Below are 23,280 nucleotides of genomic sequence, written 5' to 3' on the forward strand. Positions count from 1 at the left end.
TGGTGTGCTACTTCATTGAGGTATATTGGCAGCAATCAGGTCAAAACCTAGATTCTATAATTATCTAGGATTGGAAACTCTTCTTGTTCGAGTTTTCAAGACAATTGATCAAGTCATCCAATAAGCCGTTTGACTCCGTGAACCGGATCATACTTAATCTCCTCAATCTCCTCTCTCAGCTCATTGCATTGCATGTCGCGATGGGTCATCGTGTACATCTAGAATTGAAAATAATAATGTCAGTACAAAATTAACAAACCAATAACAAAACTAGTTTATTTTAATTGACATATATGCATAGAACCAATACATAGAATAACTAAGCAAATAAGAAAAATAAATTTTCTTTATTTGAGGAGCTCCAATTGACTAACATATTGGACTAGCCGATTGGGTAATTAGATCGTAAGTCCCCTTCCCTCATTAAAACTAATCTAATTGGGATCTTTAGTTGTTATTGTTTAACCTAAGTTCATTTAAGTCTAAACCAGACTTATTGATCAAATCAATGTTTATTTAATCAATCCTAGCCCATTGGATAATTTGATCATGTTTGATCAAATCTGGATTATTAGAACAAATCTAGTCCACTTGATCAAATTTGGAAAGGTTCAATCCAATTAGATTCAATGCGGTTTGATTGAACCAAACTAATTTGCACTACAACAAAAATGTTAAAAGACAACACCCCTACGACAACGGTTTTAGAAGGAAGTGTTGTTAATTTGGTTAAAGACAACAGTTTTTGACAAAACCGTTGTCTTTGAGCTTTCAAAAAAAAAACAAAAGACAACAGTTTTGTAAAAACTGTTGTCGTTGAGCGACTTTTTGTAAAATCAACAACACATTTTACAACGGTTTTCTAAAACTGTTGTCTTTAAGCGCTTTCTTATGGGGTCAAAGACAACGGTTTATTAAAACTGTTGTCTTTGACTTTTTTCTTTCGCCGTTTTTTCCCTTCACAGTTTTTGTTGTGGCAGTGTTTTCCATTCCCTCCGAAAATATTTTGGCATTATTTTCCCCCTTAACCTTCCTGAACCCTAAACCCCTCTCCTCATACGATCTCTCTTACCCCCCCCCGACCTTCCTACCGAAACCTTCAGAAGGGGTGAGAGGAGGGATTTTAGGGGCTCCCTCCTCCTCTTTCCCCCTCTGCTCATCGCTATCGCCAGATTCCCGTTCACACTGCCGTTTCGGTGCCCCCGACTTCACCCTCAGCCCCGGCACGTTGTACGACGTGCTCGGCGTCGCCGCTGCCACATCGGGGCTCGAGATCATGGTGGCTTACTGGAGTCTCGCCGGCGCATGCCACCCGGACGCGGTGGTCGCGGCGGACCGGCTGACGAGTTCATGTGGATCCACGCGGCCTACGAGACGCTCTCCGACGCGGACAAGCGCACCGAGTATGATCGAGGGGTCCTCGTCGCCGATCGGAGATGGAGGTCGTTCCATTCTTCCTGATCATCGTATTCCTTCTACACCGGCCGACGCCAGCCGCGGACGTGGGAGATGGACCAGTGCTGGTAACTAACAAGATGCATCAAAGGTGTTTGATTATATGCCGATCTCAAATTTTCTACCCCAAATTGCTTTATTGTTGTTCTTTGTACATGTTCACAGATCGAATAATCTTTGATCTCGCCAAACAACCTTTTCCTATTTCAATTTTGTTTTCCCTTTTCCTTAGGCAATCGTATTAATCTAAGATTGCAATCAAAACTAAAGAAAACCTTTGACTTCTTGTTCTGTTTGCTTTAAAAACAAGAAGTTCTGAGATTTCTTGGATCTCTATTTGATCTGTGAATTGATTAGCAACTCTTTGGTTTTTTTAAAGAAAGGTTTTTACTCAAGTTGTTACAATTAATTCATAGATGCAAACGGAGGAAGCATTTGATTGTGATGGTTTCGCTTCACCTTCCTTTAGAGGAACAGCTGAACAACTTTGTAACAAATGAATAAACCTTCCTGTCTCATCTAACCTTAAAAAGTGTACCAGCTTCCTACTTCCTTGAGTTAGGACATGGAGGTAGTGAGGATGGCAGCAATTATGAGTAAGAACATGGAGGCAGTGAGGATGAGCGAAAGGTATGTCTCACCTAGGTTTTATTTGGAAAAGTGATTTTTTTAAAAAAAATAATTTTATTAAACATATTTAAAATCATTGGGGTAAGTGACAAGGCTTGCAAAGATGAAATGTGAGTTTTTCCAGATTGTGTTGTTTCATTATTTGTCAGCATTTTGCAATCAATTGGTTTATAAGAATCTTTGAATTTTTGAAGCATATGTAATGAAGCATTATTTTAAGAACTAGGAGAAGCTGCTTTTATATAAATGTGAGTTTGTACAACTTCTGTGTTTCTTCCTTTGGCGATAAGAATTTATTGCTTGGAACTACAGAATTCTCCTTTTTCTCTGCTTATGTTTGGAACTAATCTTGCTTTCTGAAAACCATTAGTGTTTGTATAATGGTGTTGTATCTACCTCAAGGTTGGAATTGGTCTTGCTTCCTTCCTTTGAGAAATGGAAATGAAAATTCATATACAATTGAAGTAATTGTTTATGATTATTTTCTGTGACAACAGAGAATTCAATTGTGTTACTCTGCTGATTTTCCTTGCTTAAATGTTGGAAAACCAAAAGGACCATCATATGTGCCCCTTGAGGTTTTTGAGCTCATTCTACTTCACTTTTTTTAAATTTTTTTTGAAAGAACCTTTATTTTTATCCTGACAAATTTGGCAAACTATTCAATTCTGCTCCTTAGTTTCACTACAAAGATATACCAAATCACTGTCAACATTTCAACAAGCTTCCCTGGTGGAAAAGTCAAGGCTGAAGCCTTATGAATGAATAAGTGTCCTCAGTGAGGTATGTATCGATCTTTAAGATTGGTTTTGTTGGTATGACATGTATGTTGTTTTTTCATGCTTATCCTTGGATGATAGATAGGCTTTGAGATTCAATAATTATGATGCTCACCCACTCCTACATGCATGTAGCGTTAGCATTGCCACTGCTTTTACTCAAATAGAAGGCATAGTATTGTAACCTCCCCGGGTATGGTTTTATGTTTTGTATTTATATTTTTATGTATTATTTGAGGTTATTTATGACAAAAGCAAATGCTGTAGCTCAGAGTTGGCAATGGAGAGGATTTTATTCCATCAAGGGGGAGATGGAATTTTAACCAAAAGGTGTTTTTTTTTTTCTTTCAATGAGTTTATTATTGTAGTTAAAATATATACCTTTTTCAGAAATTGATGGAGTCGTCTCAAATCACCCGTTGGGTTGTTGTTAATTTTTTAGCTCGACGTGATGTTTCAAGCCTCATACATGACATGCGCAAATGCACAAATATGAAGCGCATTGTATGTTTTGACATTACTTTTTCCCCATGGAGTTTTAAATGCAGGGACAATTATTTTTAACCAAATTTGTCATCCAAGGAATTATGACTTCTACATGTGCTCTAATGCTGGCATGATTGTAAGCTCTGTGTTTCAAAAGTTGTACTCTATTTAAAGCCTTTACATTTATAAATTTTTAGCATTCTTGGTCGGTGTGGATTTTATTTGGGTGCTTTCTTTTTTACAAGTACCTGCTTTGTGAATTACTAGGTATATTTTCAAAATTAAATTATCAATGTTCTTGACAGGAACTTGCTTTGTGGATTAAATTCTGCCATTTGTCTAAATAAATTCAATATTTCAAGAGCTATAAGTAATTCAAGTTTTTCTTATATTGGTGTTTGTAATTTCATAGGGTACAACCCGACCCACTCATTACCATGTGCTAATGGATGAGAATGGATTTATTACTGATTTCCTACAGGAGCTTATTCATTCCCTTTCTCATGTGTAAGTACTTGTTTATATATACGTAACTAATATTTTAGTTCTCCAATGATTAATATTGTAATTGAGATATCCTATTCTATGTCCAAATGTACAAATATAAGAGGAGTACAACTGCGATATCTGTGGGTAAGTTAGGCAGTGCTCTTAAATTTTTTCGTGATTTGTGCCATACCTTATAAATTGTTAGGACCCCTGTATTGAAAAATCTGGACTGTGGTTTCATTTGAAGGTTTGACTATTCTTTCCAAGTTAAACTTGTGAAAATTTTAGGTTAACTAGAGTCCATCCAATCCTACCAGACAAGATTAGTGACTGGTTCCAGTTTTAACCTGCTGAAGTGAATTGTCTAAGATTTTGAAACTTGTCTCCTTTGATCATAAATAACTTGCATGTTTTTACAAGATCTAATAAACATTTCTTTTATTTATATGATTGTTTTTACAAGATCTAATGATTTTTTTTTCTATAATTGTAGATTGTGCCTTGTCCATTGTTAGCACTTGCAATTTACTTGGAAGTTGTTTCGGTGTTGCCCTACATAAGGTCAACGACTGATGCAAAACATAAAGGTAAAATCTAAATTATCATATTTTTGCATATTCATAAATAAAATATGTTGTCTTTTAACATTTTAGCTTCTATTGTGTTTTTTGTTTTTTTAACTCATGTAGTTCAATGAAATAATGGGGCAAGCTTCCGAATCCAGGTTCGGTCTGGAGAAGGACCATAGTGAGTACTTAACCAAATACCAAAGGTTTCATTGATTTAAATGAAACTTGAGGGACTAAATTTAAGTATTCAAACCTCTATCATGATCATGGATATTGGCTAAGTCTCAACTTATTAGAAGGTAAGAAATGACCCCTCTTTCTTCTTTAGAAATCTAGCACATCATATTAATATTTTTTTTCTTCTTTTCATCCTGAAGGAAAGTAATCTCCAGGACGTTTATTTTCAGAAAAGGGATAAAGTTGGGTTTGCAAGCTAAGTCTATGAAGTTTTGTATGCAGAAAAAGGACCAGTACGTGAAGATTGTTGCACATCCTGATCACTTGATCTATTCAGAAACGGATAAGTTAATTTGCATGGTTGTGGTTTGATAAACTTAATTTTGTGGTTGTCATGAACTTATAGTCATGTTTGGATAGCTTAGCTTGTAGTAATTGTAGAAGTTTGTAAACTTAACTTAAGTGAATGTACATATATGTTGTACCAGTTTTTGGTTGAGACAAGATGTATAAAACGCAACTGAATGCATATATGTTGACAATGGTTTTGTGAATGTATATATGTTGTACAGGTTTGTGTGCAAAAAAAATATTTTATCTATTCGTGATGCATTTTCTAATCAACATAGACAACAATTTTTTAACCGTTGTGAAAAGTATGCAAAGACAATGGTTTAAAACAAAATTTGGAAGAAAGACAACAGTGTATTTGTTGTCAAAAGCATATCTGTGATCAAAATTATTGTAAAACTGGCAATTACAACGGTTTTATATGTTGCAGAACTGTTGTCATTAGTATTAAAAGACAACGCTTTAAATCCGTTGCATGACTGTTGTCTAATGTGATCAAAGACAACGGTTTTAAACCGTTGTCTTTTACCGCACATTTAACAACACTGCCAGTTACAACGGTTTTAAAGAGCCTACGACAACGGTTTTTAACCGTTGTCTTTTAATATTTTTGTTGTAGTGTTGGTTAAACCAACCAATTATTTGAACTACATAGGGGTTTAAAAGGACTAACCTGATCTAGTTAAATCAACCAATGATTTAAACCTTACCTCGATCTAACTGGACCAAACTAATCTGGTTTAACTAACCAATAGTTTGACCTCGACCAGGGTCTCAATGACCTAATTATTCAAGTCTATGCCCAATTAATTAAAATATTAAAAAATAAAATTCAATTTCCAATTTAATTGAACCGTAAATTAATTAAACTATTTTTTAATTAATTGCAACATGCATTAATTAAAAAATTACACTAACGTTACTAGTGTTGACATTAATTTCAACCGGCATGAGTTTCAAAAGTTTTTTTATGCATTAATAAACCTTAGTATAATGCATTAAAAATAAACTTAATGGTTGCCAAAAAAAACTTTGCCGAAACATATGCATGAAACTTAATACTTGGTACGAAACCTAATGCTTCGATTTTTGTTCGCTATCACCCACGCCGCTTTTCTCTTCTTCGTCACCAGCACCCACATAGCCATCACCTCCGACCCTCTTCGCTCGTTGATTATAATCGGAGGACTGACCTCCTAATTGTCCACCGGTCAGAGGTCATAAACGAAGACAAACTCCATGGTTATCATTTGCTGCGCTCGGGCTTCGGTGATGTTGCATATCGCAATTGTGTCCAAGGACAAGCCCAGCGATGGAGGAATCCGATAGAGCAAACTTCATCGACGATTCCACGGGCGATGAACAAGTGCATACCATTTGAATATATCTACTGACATATCTTGCACATATCCTTTTATAGTAACATGATCTACAAGCATAAGAGATCTTATGCTTTAACGGCAACATAATCATATAGCAAGCAAAAAGATCTATCATGCATTCAACCTTGCTATGATACCATTGTTGATTCTAAATGCATAAAAAATACAGAAATACAAAATCGGTAAAACTCATAGTGATTTCCCGTAGTAGATCTTGATTTTCATTTTTCGTACAAAATGAAAAACTCACAATGATGCTCGGAGAAGAAAATCGAAGTAGATATTGAATAATAACTTGTCGTCAGAAAAAGGATCATGAATGAATCAGAAAGTTCTTCATGATTCCACGAGCCAAATCTCTCTCTACTAGATGTTCTCCTTGCCAATTACTTGCTCACTATCTTTTACCCTTTCGATTCCTTAGACGCCTTATATATAAAGGCGAGGAAGATGAAGGGCCACTCATAAAGGAGGAAGGTGAAGGGAAAGAGACACTCTTTCATCTTTGTAACTCCTACCGACCAACCCATAAGCCAATAAAAATTATATATATTAAAAAATATATATAAAAAAGATCGACAATTTTAAGTTTGGGTTATAAATTAGACATTTAAGTCCATAGACCTATTGAATTTTTTATTTTCATTTAAAATTTTAAATAATTTTTTCTCAATCCGCATATCAGTACAAGCTTACCACAAATTGATCTGTGCGAGTGTACAGACGAATCAATTCATTTAGACCTATCTTAAAATGAATTGATAAAATTTTAATATAATCCATTTAAATTATTTGATGAGACATACTAATCCAATGGACCAATGACCCATCCCATTCTATCTCATTCATCCTTATAATATATATATATATATTTAAATACATATACGTAGCTACTGATTATAATTTTATAACTTGTAATATATATCAAAGATAATTCGACAATTTACGAAAAGACGTACTTAAAGTTATGAATTAATCAAAAGATATACCATACTTTGATATTTATCAAATAACATACTCAATTTTCTATTCTTCCCATTCTACCCCTCAATCATATGTCAATCTCTTTCCTTTTTTTTTTCATGCAATTTTTTTTTCTCTCCCTCTCTTCAATGCACGCATCCTCTCTTCTCTTTCCTCCCATCTTCTCTTTCCTCACTCTTTTAGAGATATGCATGCATGTAAAGCATAATATGGGCCTGATATTATTTTATATCAGGCCCACGGGATTAGAGTTTAACGTGCTTTCTTTAATAATATTTTAACACATTCGGAGAAGTCAAAATATGAAATGGACATCACCGTTGGACTCCTTGTAGTCTCAGAAATCTATAGGACCTGAAATTAGTACAATCCGAGGTATCTAGGTTCATCATTGGGTTTTGACCAAAATCCATTGATGGACCTAGATATCTCGGATTGTACTAATTTCAGGTCCTATAGATTTCTGAGACTGCAAGGAGTCCAACGATGCTGTCCATTTCATATTTTGACTTCTCCGAATGTGTTAAAATATGATCAAAAGAATCGACTAAAACAACCTAATGTGGACCTGATATGAACGTTGGGCCTGATATGGTTCATATCATGCCTACGTTGGGTTGTTTTAGCTGATTTTTTATAACATTTTAACACCTCCAAATCAGTCAAAATATGCAATGGACGGCACCATTCGATTCTTTGCAACCCCAGAAATCCACAGGACTTGAAATGAGTGCAATCTGAGGTCTCTAGATTCATCAGTGGGTTTTGACTGAAACTCACTGATGGACCTAGAGACCTCGGATTGCACCCATTTCAGTTCCTATGGATTTATGAGGTTTCAAGGAGTTAAAATATGCTATCAATTATTTATTTCGGCTTCTCGGAGGTGATATAATATAATAAGAAAGAATCTATAAAAATTTTCACATTGGACCTTAAACATGTATCAGAAGTTAATTCTTTTTACCCTATCAAATATCGACAACTAGTCAATGCTTATTTACTAGGGTTGTACATCAATTATCAGTCTTCATGTTCATCTTTCAATAACATATTGATTATTACTTTAACTCGGGATGAAAGTGAACAAATCTATTATGCTACATAATTTTTTAGCAACACAACTAAAGCATCATTTGCTAAGTTAGCAGGCATAGGTGAGGAGCATAAGATACTGATCCTCTTTCACTAACGAGCTTTGAGGAAGAATCATAATACAGTAAACATGTATCAGCAAGGATAAAAATCACAACACAGTAATCATAGAGATTTTCCATATTACATTATATCACCTCTGAGAAGCTGAAATAAACAATTGATAGAATATTTTAACTCCTTGAAACCTCAGAAATCCATATGAACTAAAATGAGTGTAATCTGAGGTCTCTAGGTCCATAAGTAGGTTTCGGTCAAAATCCACTAATGGACCTAGAGACCTCAGATTGCACTCATTTCAAGTCCTGTGAATTTCTGAGGTTGCAAGGAATCGAATGGTGCCGTCCATTGCATATTTTGATTGATCCGAAGGTGTTAAAGTATTATAAAAAAATCAGCTAAAATAATCCAACATGGGTTTGATATGGTTTATATCAGGCTCATGTTAGGCCTGATATGGAACCATATCAGGCCCAACGTAGGCTTGATATGGAACCATATCAAACCCATTGATGCTGCACAACTACAAAAACTACAGAGGGTTTGCCAAAAACTATGCTAATAGGATTGGTGTGCAACACAATAAAACCAGCTCTTATATAATCTTTTAATGACACCAACCTCTCTTTCTGTTGGAGTAAATTTCCATGGCATTCCATCAACAACATCAGCATTAAACTGAACAATCACATCCCTGCCAACTTAACTATTTCTTTTACATTTAAGCTTTCATTTACAACATTGTTGCAAGTCCAACTTAACTATTTCTTTTTTTCTTATCATTAATGTTTGCCTAAATAAATCCCCATTCTAATTAACTTAAAATCTTTAATTTCCTATGGTCTGAGTTTACTTTAACTAAATTCATCGATTTGCAAAATATGCTCAGCAGATGATACACATCAAGGGGTTTAACATTAACAATCTAGTAAGTCTGCTTAATACTAATGTAAAGAACTAAAAGAAAAATGACATAAGCATACATTTTTGGAAGCACTCACCAATTCACTTTTTTTTTTTTGAAGTTTTAACACATATTCCTTTAATCAGATCCAACACAAATAAATTCTTTGTAAACAAAATAAACCATGTGCAGATATCCCAATACTATCATTTTCTTGGCATTTCTTGATGAGTTGCCAAATTAAATAAATAGCATATCTGGTTAATTCTCTATTATAAAATCTTAATTTATTTCAGAAATCTTTGTTCCCCTGCTTATTTTCCTCTAAAATTAACTCTTGAATTTTGATAATGAATCATTCATTTGATCTATTATTAAACAATTTGTGTATTTTATTCATATAAGAAGAATTTCTTCCAATCATTAGACATTTTATTAATCACCAAAATTTTGGAAAAAAAATTAATTAACAAAACTAACTTGATCTACTATGCTTTCCAAACTTATTCAGAACCAAGGAGAATTGTTCTATATGGTTCCATATCAGGTCCACGTTGGATTGTTTTAATTTATTTTTTTATAATATTTTAACACCTTTGGATCAGTGATGTATGCTTCAACTGTATGCTTGTGTCCAGTAGAGTATGCTTCACTTGTATGTTACTGGTGTTAAAACTTCAAAAAAAAAAGTGAATTGTTGAGTGCTTCCAACTGTATGCTTATGTCATTTTTCTTTTAGTTCTTTACATTAGTACTAAGCAGATTTACTAGATTGTTAATGTTAAACCCCTTGATGTGTATCATCTGCTGAGCATATTTTGCTAATCGGTGAATTTAATTGAAGTAAACTCAGACCATAGGAAATTAAAGATTTAAGTTAATTAGAATGGGGATTTATTTAGTCAAACATTAATGATAAGAAAAAAGAAATAGTTAAGTTGGACATGCAACAGTGTTGTACATGAAAACTTAAATGTAAAAGAAATAGTTAAGTTGACAGGGATGTGATTGTTTAGTTTAATGCTCATGTTGCTGATGGAATGCCATGAAAATTTACTCCAACAGAAAGAGAGGTTGGTGTCATTAAAAGATTATACAAGAGCTGGTTTTATTGTGCTGCACACCAATCCTGTTAGCATAGTTTTTGGCAAACCCTTTGCAGTTTTTGTAGGTGTGCAGCATCAATGGACCTGATATAGTTCCATATCAGGCCCACGTTGGGCCTGATATGGTTTCATATCAGGCCCAACGTGGGCCTGATATTGGGCTTGATATAAACCATATCAGACTCATGTTGGATTGTTTTAGCTGATTTTTTCTATAACACTTTAATACCTCTAGATCAGTCAAAATATGCAATGGACGGCACCATTCGATTCCTTGCAACTTCAGAAATTCACAGGACTTGAAATGGGTGCAATCTGAGGTCTCTAGGTCCATTAGTGGGTTTTGACCGAAACCCACTTATGGACCTAGAGACCTCAGATTGCACCCATTTCAGTTCCTATGTATTTATGAGGTTTCAAGGAGTTAAAATATGCTATCAATTGTTTATTTCGGCTTCTTGGAGGTGATATAATGTAATATGGAAAAATCTCCATGATTATTGTGTTGTGATTTTTATCCTTGCTGATACATTTTACTATATTATAATTCTTCCTCAAAGTTCGTTAGTGAAAGAGGATCAATATCTTATGCTCCTCACCTATGCCTGCTAACTTAGCAAATGCTGCTTTAGTTGTGTTGCTAAAAAATTGTGTCGCATAATAGATCTGTTCACTTTCATCCCGAGTTAAAGTAATAATCAATATGTTATTGAAAGATGAACATGAAGACTGATAATTGATGTACAACCCTAGTAAATAAGCATTGACTAGTTGTCGATATTTGATAGGGGAAAAGAATTAACTTCTGATACATGTTTAAGGTCCAACGTGAAAATTTTTACAGATTCTTTCTTATTATATTATATCACCTCTTAGAAGTCGAAATAAATAATTGATAGCATATTTTAACTCCTTGAAACCTCATAAATCCATAAGAACTAAAATATGTGCAATATGAGGTCTCTAGGGCCATCAGTGAGTTTCGATCAAAACCCACTGATGGACCTAGAGACATCAGATTGCACCCATTTTAAGTCCTGTGAATTTTTGAGGTTGCAAGGAATCGAATGGTGCCATCCATTGCATATTTTGACTGATTCGGAGGTGTTAAAATGTTATAGAAAAAATTAGCTAAAACAACCCAACATAGACATGATATGGTTCATATCAGGCCCAACGTGGGCCTAATATGGAACCATATCAGGCCCAACGTTCATATCAGGTCCACATTAGGTTGTTTTGGGTGATTCTTTTGATCATATTTTAACACCTTCGGAGAAGTCGAAATATGAAATGGACAGCACCGTTGGACTCCTTGTAACCTCAGAAATTCACAGGACTTGAAATGAGTGCAATCTGAGGTCTCTAGGTCCATCAGTGGATTTTGGTCAAAACCCACTGATGGACCTAGATATCTCGGATTGTATTCATTTCAGGTCCTATAGATTTCTGAGACTGCAAGGAGTCCAACGGTGTTATCCATTTCATATTTCGACTTCTCCGAAGGTGTTAAAATGTTATTAAAAAAGTACGTTAAACTTTAATCCTGTGGGCCTGATATAAAATAATATCAGGCCCCATATTATGCTTTACATGCAAGCATATCTTCAAAAGAGTGAGGAAGGAGAAGATGAGAGGAAAGAGAAGAGAGGATGCGTGCATTGAAGAGAGGGAAGAGAAAAAAAATTACATGCAAAAAAAAAAGAAAGAGATTGACAAATGATTGAGGGATAAAATGAAAAAAATAGAAAATTGAGTGTATTATTTGGTAAATATCAAAGTATGATATGTCTTTTGATTAATTCATAACTCTAAGTACGTTTTTGATAAATTGTCGAAGATAATTAATTTTTGTAATTCTAGTTGATTTAGCCTGTTTTTAGTCTTTCTGTTTTGATAATGAATAATTTAGTCAATCCAATCTAATTTCAATTGATTTAAATATTTGACATCATAAGCTAACTATCAGTATGTCTTCCTCGATTTTCATTTAAATTTAGTACTTATTTTAAAAAAAAATGTAAGTAAAAAATCTTCATGTGTAAAAATTCGGTTAATTTGAATAAATCAATTAAATTGATAGAATTTTAAAATTTAGTTCAATTTATTCATAAATATTTTTTTTTCAAAATATCAATTAATTCGATTCAATTTCGATTTTAAATTTTTTATTCGATTAAATCGAATAGACATTGAATTTTTAGATAAATTATTTTTTTAATTATAAATTTTAAAACAAATTAATTTTTTATTAAATCAAATTAAATTTATAGAAAAAAATCAAATCAATTCGATTTATTTAATTTTATTAAAAATTCGATTCGACTTAATTCAATTTTTATCAAAAATTATTTCAATTCAATTTATTAAAAAAATAGATTCAGTTAGATTAATTTAATTTAATTAAATTAAATTAAATTTCAACCGAATAACCACCCACATTTAAATACTCATTCCCTCCTAACTTCTAATTTTTTTTATTACCAGTACGTGTGTACTATAATCTATATTTTTTTTATTTAATTATTTGAAAAAAGAACTTACCCTTCGTTCCTCCAGTCTTTCGGCGGCAATCACGTGATGGGCAAATCTGAAAAAGGTCGGCCGCACAAAAAACCTACCCCGCAACTCAACCACAGTTAGCGTAACCCCACTCCAACGTCCCTCCTCCTCCACAGCACGCTCTTCTTTTTCGCCATCCCGCATCTCTTTTCTTTACTCTCACTCGTTCACTGTCACCGACACCACTGCCCGTCCAGCGCGCAGATCTCCTCGGCAATGGCAAGCACCGTGGCGACGAAGAAGCTCGCAGCTCTCCCCTACGCCCTCTTGCTGCTCTCCTGGACGACGGCTGTCTGCACCGCCCATAATATCACCGCTATCCTCGAAGGATATCCGGAGTACTCGCAATACAACAACTACCTGACCCAGACGAAGGTGTGCGATGAGATCAACGACCACGAGACGGTCACCTGCCTCGTCCTTGACAACGCCGCCATGTCCGCCCTCGTCGCCAAGCGCCCTCTCGCCGCCATCAAGAACGCCCTCCGCCTACTCACGCTGCTGGACTACTTCGACCCCGTCAAACTCCACGCCCTCCCCAGCGGTTCCACCCTCTCCACCACCCTCCTACAGACCACCGGCAACGCGGCCGGAAACCTTGGCGCCGTCAACGTCACCGACCTCCGTGGAGGCCGCGTTGGCTTCGCTTCCACCTCCCCTGGCTCCAAGTTTGACTGCACCTACGCCAAGTCCATCCAGCAGATACCCTACAATCTATCCGTCCTCGCCGTCTCCGCTCCCATCGTCTTCCCGGGCCTGCTCGACGCGCCCACTGCCGCCTCCTCCAACCTCACCGGCCTGCTCGAGAAGGCCGGTTGCAAGAACTTCGCAAGGCTGCTGGTCACCTCCGGCGTGCTTAAGATTTTCCAGGACGCCATGGGCAAGGGCCTCACTCTCTTCGCGCCCAACGACGACGCGTTCAAAGCGCCCGGATCGCCGGATCTGAACTCCCTCAGCAGCGCAGAGCTGGTGACGCTCCTTCAGTACCACGCGATCCCGAGCTACACCCCCAAGGCGTCGCTCAAGTCCGTCGCCGGCCGTCTCACCACCCTCGCGTCAAGCGCCGCCGGAAAGTACGATCTCTCTGTCGTCTCTCACGGCGACGACGTGTCGCTGGACACCGGGGTTGACTCTTCCCGCATCGCCAGCACGGTTCTCGACGACACCCCCGTCTGCATCCTCACGGTCAGTAACATTCTCCTTCCCAGCGAGCTCTTCGGCGCGGCACCCTCCCCGGCTCCCACCCCATCAGCCACCCCCGTCGAGGCGCCAACCCTTGCTCCCGCACCGTCGGCTAAAGCCCCGTCGACGAAGTCACACAAGAAGCATCATTCCCCTCCGGCTCCCCCAACTTCGTCACCGGATGTAGCGCCGTCGGACGCTCCTTCAGCGGCCGCAGACAAGGCGGAGGTTAAAGCGTCGTCCTCGTCGACGATGCAGATCTGGACACTGGCTACCGTCGCTGTAGTGGTTTTGGCTACCTCGGTCATGGCTTCTCTTCCATGATAGGATATTGCTGCATCTACCTCTCTTTGATTTATTCCTCATGTGCCCGCTGCGCATGCTCTCTCCTTTTCTTTTAGTTGATCTGATTTCCAGCCTGGGATCGTTATGCTGTTCGTGCTAGCTCTAAAACGAAACTCTTCGTTTGGAGCTCACTTTGAGCCGTGGATGTGTTGTTTTTTTTCCTTCATTTTTGTTTTGGTTCTCTTATTGTTCATTTGTGTTCACTTGTGTCTAGTGAAAACGAAGTTCGATTTTCGTCACTGTAACACTTGATGGTTCTGTTTGGTGGAGGCAAGAGTGAGAGAGAGTGCGGTGGGAAGATGGCCGGAAGATCCTTTGAGAGTGCGCGTGGGTTTGCAGCATTGCTGGGAATGGATTTGGCTCTGGCTCCTGGTCGCCTTTGCTGTGGTTGGTGTGCGTATTCATGGATGCTTGGCTTTGTCTATGTTTTTCTTGGCGCTGTCAATATCGGTGGGACAGTGGCGCCACGACGGAGAGAGGAGAGAGGAGAGAGGAGAGACGTGGCTCAAGTCATGAACGGGCGACTGCTGCAGCGCATCATTGGGTTCAAATAAAAAGTTGTCTGTTTCTTCGCCAATTTATTGCAAGGAGCACTTAGAATACAAAAATTATTTGTGTATTTATTAAAAAATACATAAAAAAATGTAAAGCTTTTATTTTAATCCTTCCGCCAACTTCTCCTCGATCGACATGTTTTATACATCCGAATTATATTTTAAATTATTTCAATTTAAAAATTATTTTTTTCTGTCCCTCTCGTAATTCGCACATGTTTTACCGTTTTTCATAACTCTTTGATAACAGTTGTATTTTAATGGTAAAATTATCTCTCCATTAAAATTCTACTTAAGTATCTTCGGTAATTTATCAAATCATGCACTTAAATATCTTAATTGACCAAAAGACGTATGCTACTTTGATATTTACCAAAGGACGTACTTTTTCAAGTGCACTTCCCTTTTTATCATTCTGACCAATCAAACTTTTTCTTTGTCATTTTTCTTTTCTCTCTCTTCTCTTTCCTATCTCCTCTTTCATCAACGACATTTAAAATTTAGGTAATTTTTGATAACATTTTAATACATTAATATAAGCTAAAATAAACTATGAATAGCAACTTTCATCAGAATCTCGAGAATTAAAATGTAAGTCTGAGGCCCGTGGTGGGTTTGGCCGAAACCAACTCAGATTACACCCATTTTAGTTCATGAGTTCAAATTTGCTATTCATTATTTATTTCGACTTTTAAGGTGCTAAAATACAAGAAGAAAGAATCAACAAAAACCTACACGTTAGGCTTGATATACATAAGTATCGAGCCACCGTGGGCCTGATATGATCATATCAAGCCACGCGTGGGCTGATATGATTCATATCGAGCTTAACGTGGTTTGTCGATTCTTTCTTCTTATATTTTAACATTTTAAAAGTCAAAATAAATAATGGATAATAGCTATTTGAACTCAAATCTATAGAAACTGAAATGGGTGCAATCGGAGCTCTCTAGGTCCATCAGTGGGTTTTGACCGAAACCCACTGATGGACCTAGAGACCTCAGATTACACCCATTTCAGTTCCTGTAGATTCCTGATGTTGCAAGGAGTTCAAATTTGCTATCCATTGTTTATTTTGACTTTTAGAAGGTGTTAAAATATAAGAAGAAAGAATCAGCAAAAATGCTCTACGTTAGGCTTGATATGATTCCATATCAGGCCCAATGTGGATCTCACTCTATTAGGAATGCTCAACTGTTTTAGGAACTCTTCATTTCATAATGATGTGTTTATGATTGCTCTAAGTAGAAAAATAGATAAGGGCATCAATGCATATCCTCCTACATAAATGTTTCAGCTAGTGATGAAATCAAGTGGAAAAAGGTAGTAGCAAAACGTTGAGAGTTCTCTGACAAATTAGAGAATGTATAATGTTTCATTACCTATAAGAAATACATATGCAAACACTTAGAACAAATAGTCATAGTATAGTTATTGAAAAAAGAGAAGATACGTATAATTCCAATAAATAGAATTGACACAATACCAGATAGACCTAATTCTTCTATTAGCATGTAACTGCAAATAAGTCATGACTCACTTATTTCTTCTTTCTTTGTAAAAGAAAATTAATCCAGAAAATGAGATCACTTACGAGAAATAAGGGAAAAGGACAAAGAGACACCACTCCAAATTCTGAAGGCTGAAAGAAAAGTGTGTCAATTATTTAAATGGGAAAAAGATACCAAGCAAAAGGTAGAGGAATTGCAAAAATCGTTACTTTTAAATATCCAATCCAGCATATTTGAAGAGGTATTTAGCAGTTAAGGTTTTTCCGCATAATTTTTCAAACCTCCAACAAAGACATACATCATGAACTGAGATTTAAGTCAAAATAAAATGCTACATTGGAAATGAAGAGTTCCTAAAACAATTGAGCATTCCTAATAGAGTGAGATCCACATTGGGCCTGATATGGAATCATATCAGGCCTAACGTGGAGCCTTTTTGCTGATTCTTTCTTCTTATATTTTAATACCTTCTAAAAGTCAAAATAAATAATGGATAGTAAATTTGAACTCCTTGCAACATCAGGAATCTATAGGAACTGAAATGAGTGTAATCTGAGGTCTCTAGGTCCATCAGTGGGTTTCGGTCAAAACCCACTGATGGACCTAGAGAGCTCCGATTGCACCCATTTCAGTTTCTATAGATTCCTGGTGTTGCAAGGAGTTCAAATTTGCTATCCATTGTTTATTTTGACTTTTAAAAGGTGTTAAAATATAAGAAGAAAGAATCAGCAAAAAGGCTCCACGTTGGGCCTGATATGAATCATATCAGGCCCACGTTGGGCCTGATATGATTCATATCAGGCCCAACGTGGGCCTGATGTGATTATGAGATTCACATCCTGATTGACCTGAATCGAATGGCACAGTTCCATCAGGCCTAAGTAGAATGTTTTTAAATGATTCAACTCGTCCTTTCAAATAAAGCAATAACAAATTGCAGCCTCAACCAATTCACCTGATGAAAGAGGAAGAAAGAAACACCTTTACTAGTTTTGGTACTGCTACTTGCTTGTACGTCATATAGGCTGTAGCAAGGAAGCTAGTGAGGGAATGAAGGATTGTTGGTAGATTCTGTTTAGCGACATTGACTAAAAATTTAGGGAGACCAGATATGTTAACAGAATTCTTCAGTTACTTAAATTTAGGTGCTGAGATCCATGCATGATATGTACTCTAGTTCGTGTAGTATGGCATCTAAAGGCATGCTTCCATCTATACCATATATTGCTTCTCCTCTCTCAAACCTTCAAAGGGAACGTGAATTTAAAGAAATCCAAGTACCGTAGGGCTATTTGTGGGTTTTTGGTCAAAACCCACTGCTGGACCTAGATATCTCTAATTACACTCTTTTCAAGTCTTGTGAATTTCTAATATTGCAAGGACTCCAACGGTGTTATCCATTACTGATTTAAAGCTCTCTAGAAGTGATCGAATATTATGAAAAATTTCATCCTAATTGTAGGCTTGATATAAAATACTATCAAGTCCAATGTAGGCCTGATATGGTATAATATCAGACCCACATTAGCCCTGATATTGTATCATATTAGGCCCAACGTTGGCCTGATATGGTATCATATCATGCCTAACATTGGCCTGATAGGTTGGGACCTTGGCCACTTTGTTCAACCGATCACTACCAAGTTTATGATCTCGATATCTAAAACTTGAGACCATCTTATCATTTGATAAACTAAAAACTTGCTATGGATTGTGCATTAGTATATAAATTCAAATAGGTTAGGACTAATAGTGGGTTTGAAGTCTACAGCGTGTAATTGAAAATTTCTAATAGTATTGTAATATACCTTAATATCTAGCTAAGTTTTGACTTAAAAATAAATTGGTGGTTGTTATTTTTGTAAATTAAATGTTGATCATTAAAATCCATAAGGTTCACATGTTCCGTGCCAACTAATACAGAGCAAGAACTTCATTTGTAGTGGTTAAAACTAAGTTTTAACATCATATATAGCTTCTCCTCTCTCAAACCTTCATAGGGAACGTGAATTTAATGAAATCTAAGTACCATAGGGTCATTTGTGGGTTTTGGTCAAAATCCACTGATGGACCTATACATATCTGATTGCACCCATCTCAAGTCTTGTGAGTTTGTAGTATTGCAATGACTCCAATGGTTCTATACATTACTGATTTAAAGCTCTCTAGAGGTGATCGAACATTATGAAAAATTTCAGCCTGATTGTGGGCCTGATATGGTATCATATCAGGCCCAATGTTGGCCTGATAGGTTGGGACCTTGGCCTTTTTGTTCAACCGATCACTACCAAGTTTTTGATCCCGATATCTAAAACTTGAGACTATCTTGTCATTTGATAAACTAAAAACTTACTACGGATTGTGAATTTGTATAGAAATTCAAATAGGCTAGGTCCAACACTAGATATGGGATAATTTAAATTGGTGGTTGATGTTTTTGTAAATTAAAATTTGGCAGGGTAAATTAAAACTATCAAACTTTAAAACACAAAAATGTAGTTTAAAATTTTTACAACCATTCATCTAAAATGTGATACAACATAATTTGACTTTAAACAAACAGTATATCATTACAAGAACAACATATTACACATATTTTTAATTATAAATATATAATTTATAATTTAAATTTTTATCGGTCATTATTTTATGTACAAGACTAAATCTATAAGCTCTTATTTCATCTTGTATAAAGTCCATTGATCTCTGAAACATCAAATTCTTTGCATAGCGCATCATAAAAAAAACACAATCTAACCTATAAGAAAATAATATTAAACTTGTAAGAGTTTATTTTGAGGTAAAGATAATGGAACATAAACAAATACTTACGATTTACTTTGTGTGGGGACATTTACTTGAATTAACTTAAAGTTTCTCTTGGAGAAAGATGCTAATCCATGATGCCATATGTGATAGTATGACAAGTTTAGCTCATTAAAAAATAACACTACACATAAATGACATTAGTAATTAATACATATCCAACGCTTATTGTATTTATATATATATAAAACGTAATAATTACAGTTTTATCAAAAATAGCAGTATAATTTTCTGTGACGCTGAGAAAGTTATAATGAATTATATGACCTTCCTCCGGGTCTATGACCATTAGATGCCAATGATTATCTTCATTATTTAGAGGACAAAAATATATCTAATGGACTTATCTTCATCAATTTTAGCACTTTGTTTCAATGCGTTCACGTGCATCATTCTAAATATTTTCTATGTAAATAAGATAAAATTTTAGTCGACTACATCCAATATATATAAAAACAAGATCAGGTGATCAAATACTTACTTTAAATCTAACCTCACAAAATATGGATGGGTAGTATGGTCAGAGTTAGAGGTTTTGGCTTCATTAGTTAGAATAGTCCAATAAGCATTTATGCAATCCCTATTGGTGTATTGAGTCCAATCAAATATTGTCATAAAAGATTGTATATCTAATGAGAAAGTATCATTGGACCATATTGGAAGCACCGTAACCCTACATAATCAGTCAAAAATAAAAAAATAGCACTAATAATTATTATTCAACTCTAATAACCATCATTGGTTTACATGATCATGCAATTATGCTACCAACTTACATTAATTAGCTCAACTTCAATAATGTATCTACTATCACACCATCTTTATTCTTCTTAAAAATGTCTTCGCTTGTTGAAAAAATTCAAATACTAATATGTCATTAAGGTTTACAAAAGAACAAATTACCTACAATCGAACCTACCTTCAATATTTTGGTCTTGAGCTTCTTAAGTTCATCACATTTATTTCTATATTTGATGAACATGTGTCTTCAACCTTTGATGGGGCCAGGAGCTTCTGGTTCTACATCCTAAACAATCTGTTTCATTTTTTTTTTTTTTACAATCTGATATATATTTTTTCTGAGTTCTCTTTCTTCTGGGGCCTAGTCCAAAATTAGTTGGTAGTCTTGACGGATTAAGTTCTATGCCCTTTTTATCCATAGTAGGGGATGCTCGTGGTTCTGCTGAGACCTTGCTTTGCAAGACTTTTTGGAGCTCTTTGATTTTATTTTTGGCATCAGCCATAATTTTGCTTTTTACAATTAAAATTCTGTTGTCCACAACAACATTGCTAGTGTCAGCCATTTTGGAACTTGTATCCCGTAACTCACGAAGTTCGCTTATTTGTAGATATTTTTCTTTAAGCATACACTCCATCTCAGCAATTAAAATATCCTTTGTTGTTAAGAGATTATCCTTTTTATTTATGATTGTTACCATGTTGCTATTAGTATCCTCCAAACTTTTAACAACTCTATGTAATTGTTGCTTTAAAATTTCAATTTGTTCTCCCTTTTTCTTGCGCTGACTACAATCACCATCTCTAGGCACTGCAGTATACCTTCTTGGGATTGATGTGAAGATCCTTGGCCAACCAACTCAAGGGCTTGAGTTGGAGGAGCCTAGTATTGTACTAAATCTAACTCTGACTTTGCCGGAATTAAATCTATAATAATTTTATTTGTAGTCACACGGTCTATCAACTTTTTGACTATGCCAACATGATAGCTAGGCCAACTCCACCGTAGGATTCTAGGAAAGTGTATAGGAAGGTCTAGATCAATGATACTAATGTACTCACACACCTATACCTATAATGTGATTATAAAAATATATAATATTCATAACAAATATCGTGAGCTAAATATAATCTAACTTACAGTCAAAATATTTGGAAATCCCTTGAGCAAAGGGGCCTTGGGTGGTGAATCAACAACAAGTGGTTTTGGTCTCAATGTAAGCTCCAAGCTAATGACTTCTAATTGAGGAGTCATGAAACTGTATATCACATTGCACCAGTTAAATCTAGCTAAGTTGTTAAAATGATCTACACAGTCAATTAGGGATAGTACAAGTATTCTAAGAATGTTTCTACTACCACAAAACAGAACATTTGCCAAAAAAAAAATACAGGATATACAGCTGACAGTACAACTTGTCATTTGATCTTGACTTTCTTATATGTTTCTCTAAATGTTTGGAAGAATAATCAGACTCTTGGAAAAACTCTATATATAGTGGGCTAGAGGCGTCATTTAAATCGAGACGAACTATCTCTCCATTGTTGGGTAGGCCTAGAATCAGTGCAATATCTACATTTGTAAATTTCAATTTGTTCCCATGGAAGATGAAGTTTTGTTCCTCCTTATCCTAATTATCAAACATATTCTGGACCTGAGGTTTTATAAAAGAACTAATAGGGAGGTCGAGGATCTATGAAAAGGGTGTGCCTTGAATTATCTGTTCTTATTCTACAATCAGTTTAATAGAAGAAATAAATTTCCTGAAATGGCAATACTTTTCCAGTTCATTCTTTTAGTTCTTCCTCCGTTGACATAACTTTGATAATTGGGTCGAGCAACACTTCCACTTGTCGACGCTCCTTTTGTAACCATTCCGAACTTAGCAACCATAAATCAACAACCGCACACAGAAAAAACTCTTAGATTTCGTAATAATGGCTATGGTCTTATTCTAACATACCCTTAACAATAACATAAACCCTAGGTGAAACTATTATAGAAATAACCACTAAATAAACAACAGAGCTACGTACAAAACCAATGGTGGAATGTCGGGGATGCTAGAGGCACTCCTCGAATGGAGCTACGTAGGTTACCTTTGAGAAGACGACGACAACCGAAGCAGGAGAGTGTGAGCTTGTGCTATGATTCAAACATTGACCTGATATCTCCCAATATCAGACCCAACGTTGGAAAATAATTTATTTTAATTTGTTAACTTTTAAGTTATTTATTTTCTATTTAATCTTTTTAAATTATTCTATATATTAATCCTTTATTATAAAAATGTATTTTATATTTTATTTATATATTTCATTTCATTATATGATTTTTTAAATCTAATCTATATACTCTATTTTTCTCATTTTATTTTTCTTTATTTTTAATTTTAATATTATTACATATATTTTTATTTATTTTCTTTTTTTTAATTTTAATTAATTAATTTTTAATTTTATCTATTTATTTTATTCTATATATTACTCCTTTTTTAATATTATTGATCCTGTTTGAAAATTATGAAAAAGGCTAGCTGGGGATGTGGCTTCTGGGTTGACCGCGTGTAGACCTCACTCCGCTCTACAATACAAAAAATGTTAGTGCCGAGCAAGAAAAGGGGCACCCGATGTTGACCCTCCGACGTTCAGGTTAGTCATCAGAAATATGGAAGAAAATGGAGTAACAGTAAACGTAAGCATGAATAGTGAATAATGCATATCTCCGCTAGTGCATAGACCCCCCCTTTATATAGAGCCCTAGCGGGCCACGTGCACGCTCCCTAAGGCACAGACACACTTTCCCAACCATCTCATGAAAGGACATGTCAGAAAAGTGTCTCTGACACTGTACCTTAACAAGACATGTAAATCTCTGATGAGACAGTGGAAGCTTCCGCCGTACGATCTGCCTGTTGACCATGTCTTGTGTCAGCGGCACTATCTCCCAAAAGGATATTAAGAGATACGTTAATGATCCCTTTGCTCGGCTGGGGACCCCTCTACTTGGTCGACCTCGTTTGCTCTTCCCTGCGGTAACTAGGTTCAGTAGACTGTCTCCGCCCGACCGGACAAGCGCACTGGTCTTGTTCCTC

General features: G+C 35.8%; 1 protein-coding gene across 1 annotated transcript; it reads left to right on the forward strand.

Moving 5' to 3' along the window:
- Positions 1-13,089: 13,089 nt before the first annotated feature.
- On the forward strand, positions 13,090-14,801 carry LOC121992155 (fasciclin-like arabinogalactan protein 8). Its single transcript, XM_042546327.1, has one exon. It carries the CDS (start codon positions 13,246-13,248, stop codon positions 14,533-14,535), a length of 1,290 nt encoding a protein of 429 aa, XP_042402261.1. The 5' UTR covers positions 13,090-13,245; the 3' UTR covers positions 14,536-14,801.
- Positions 14,802-23,280: the final 8,479 nt, after the last annotated feature.

This window comes from Zingiber officinale, chromosome 6B (assembly GCF_018446385.1).
Source record: "Zingiber officinale cultivar Zhangliang chromosome 6B, Zo_v1.1, whole genome shotgun sequence".
NCBI lineage: Eukaryota > Viridiplantae > Streptophyta > Magnoliopsida > Zingiberales > Zingiberaceae > Zingiber > Zingiber officinale.

Coding starts and splice junctions, on each gene's coding strand:
- LOC121992155 (XM_042546327.1), top strand. CDS start 13,246: ATGGCAAGCACCGTGGCGACGAAGAAGCTCGCAGCTCTCCCCTACGCC.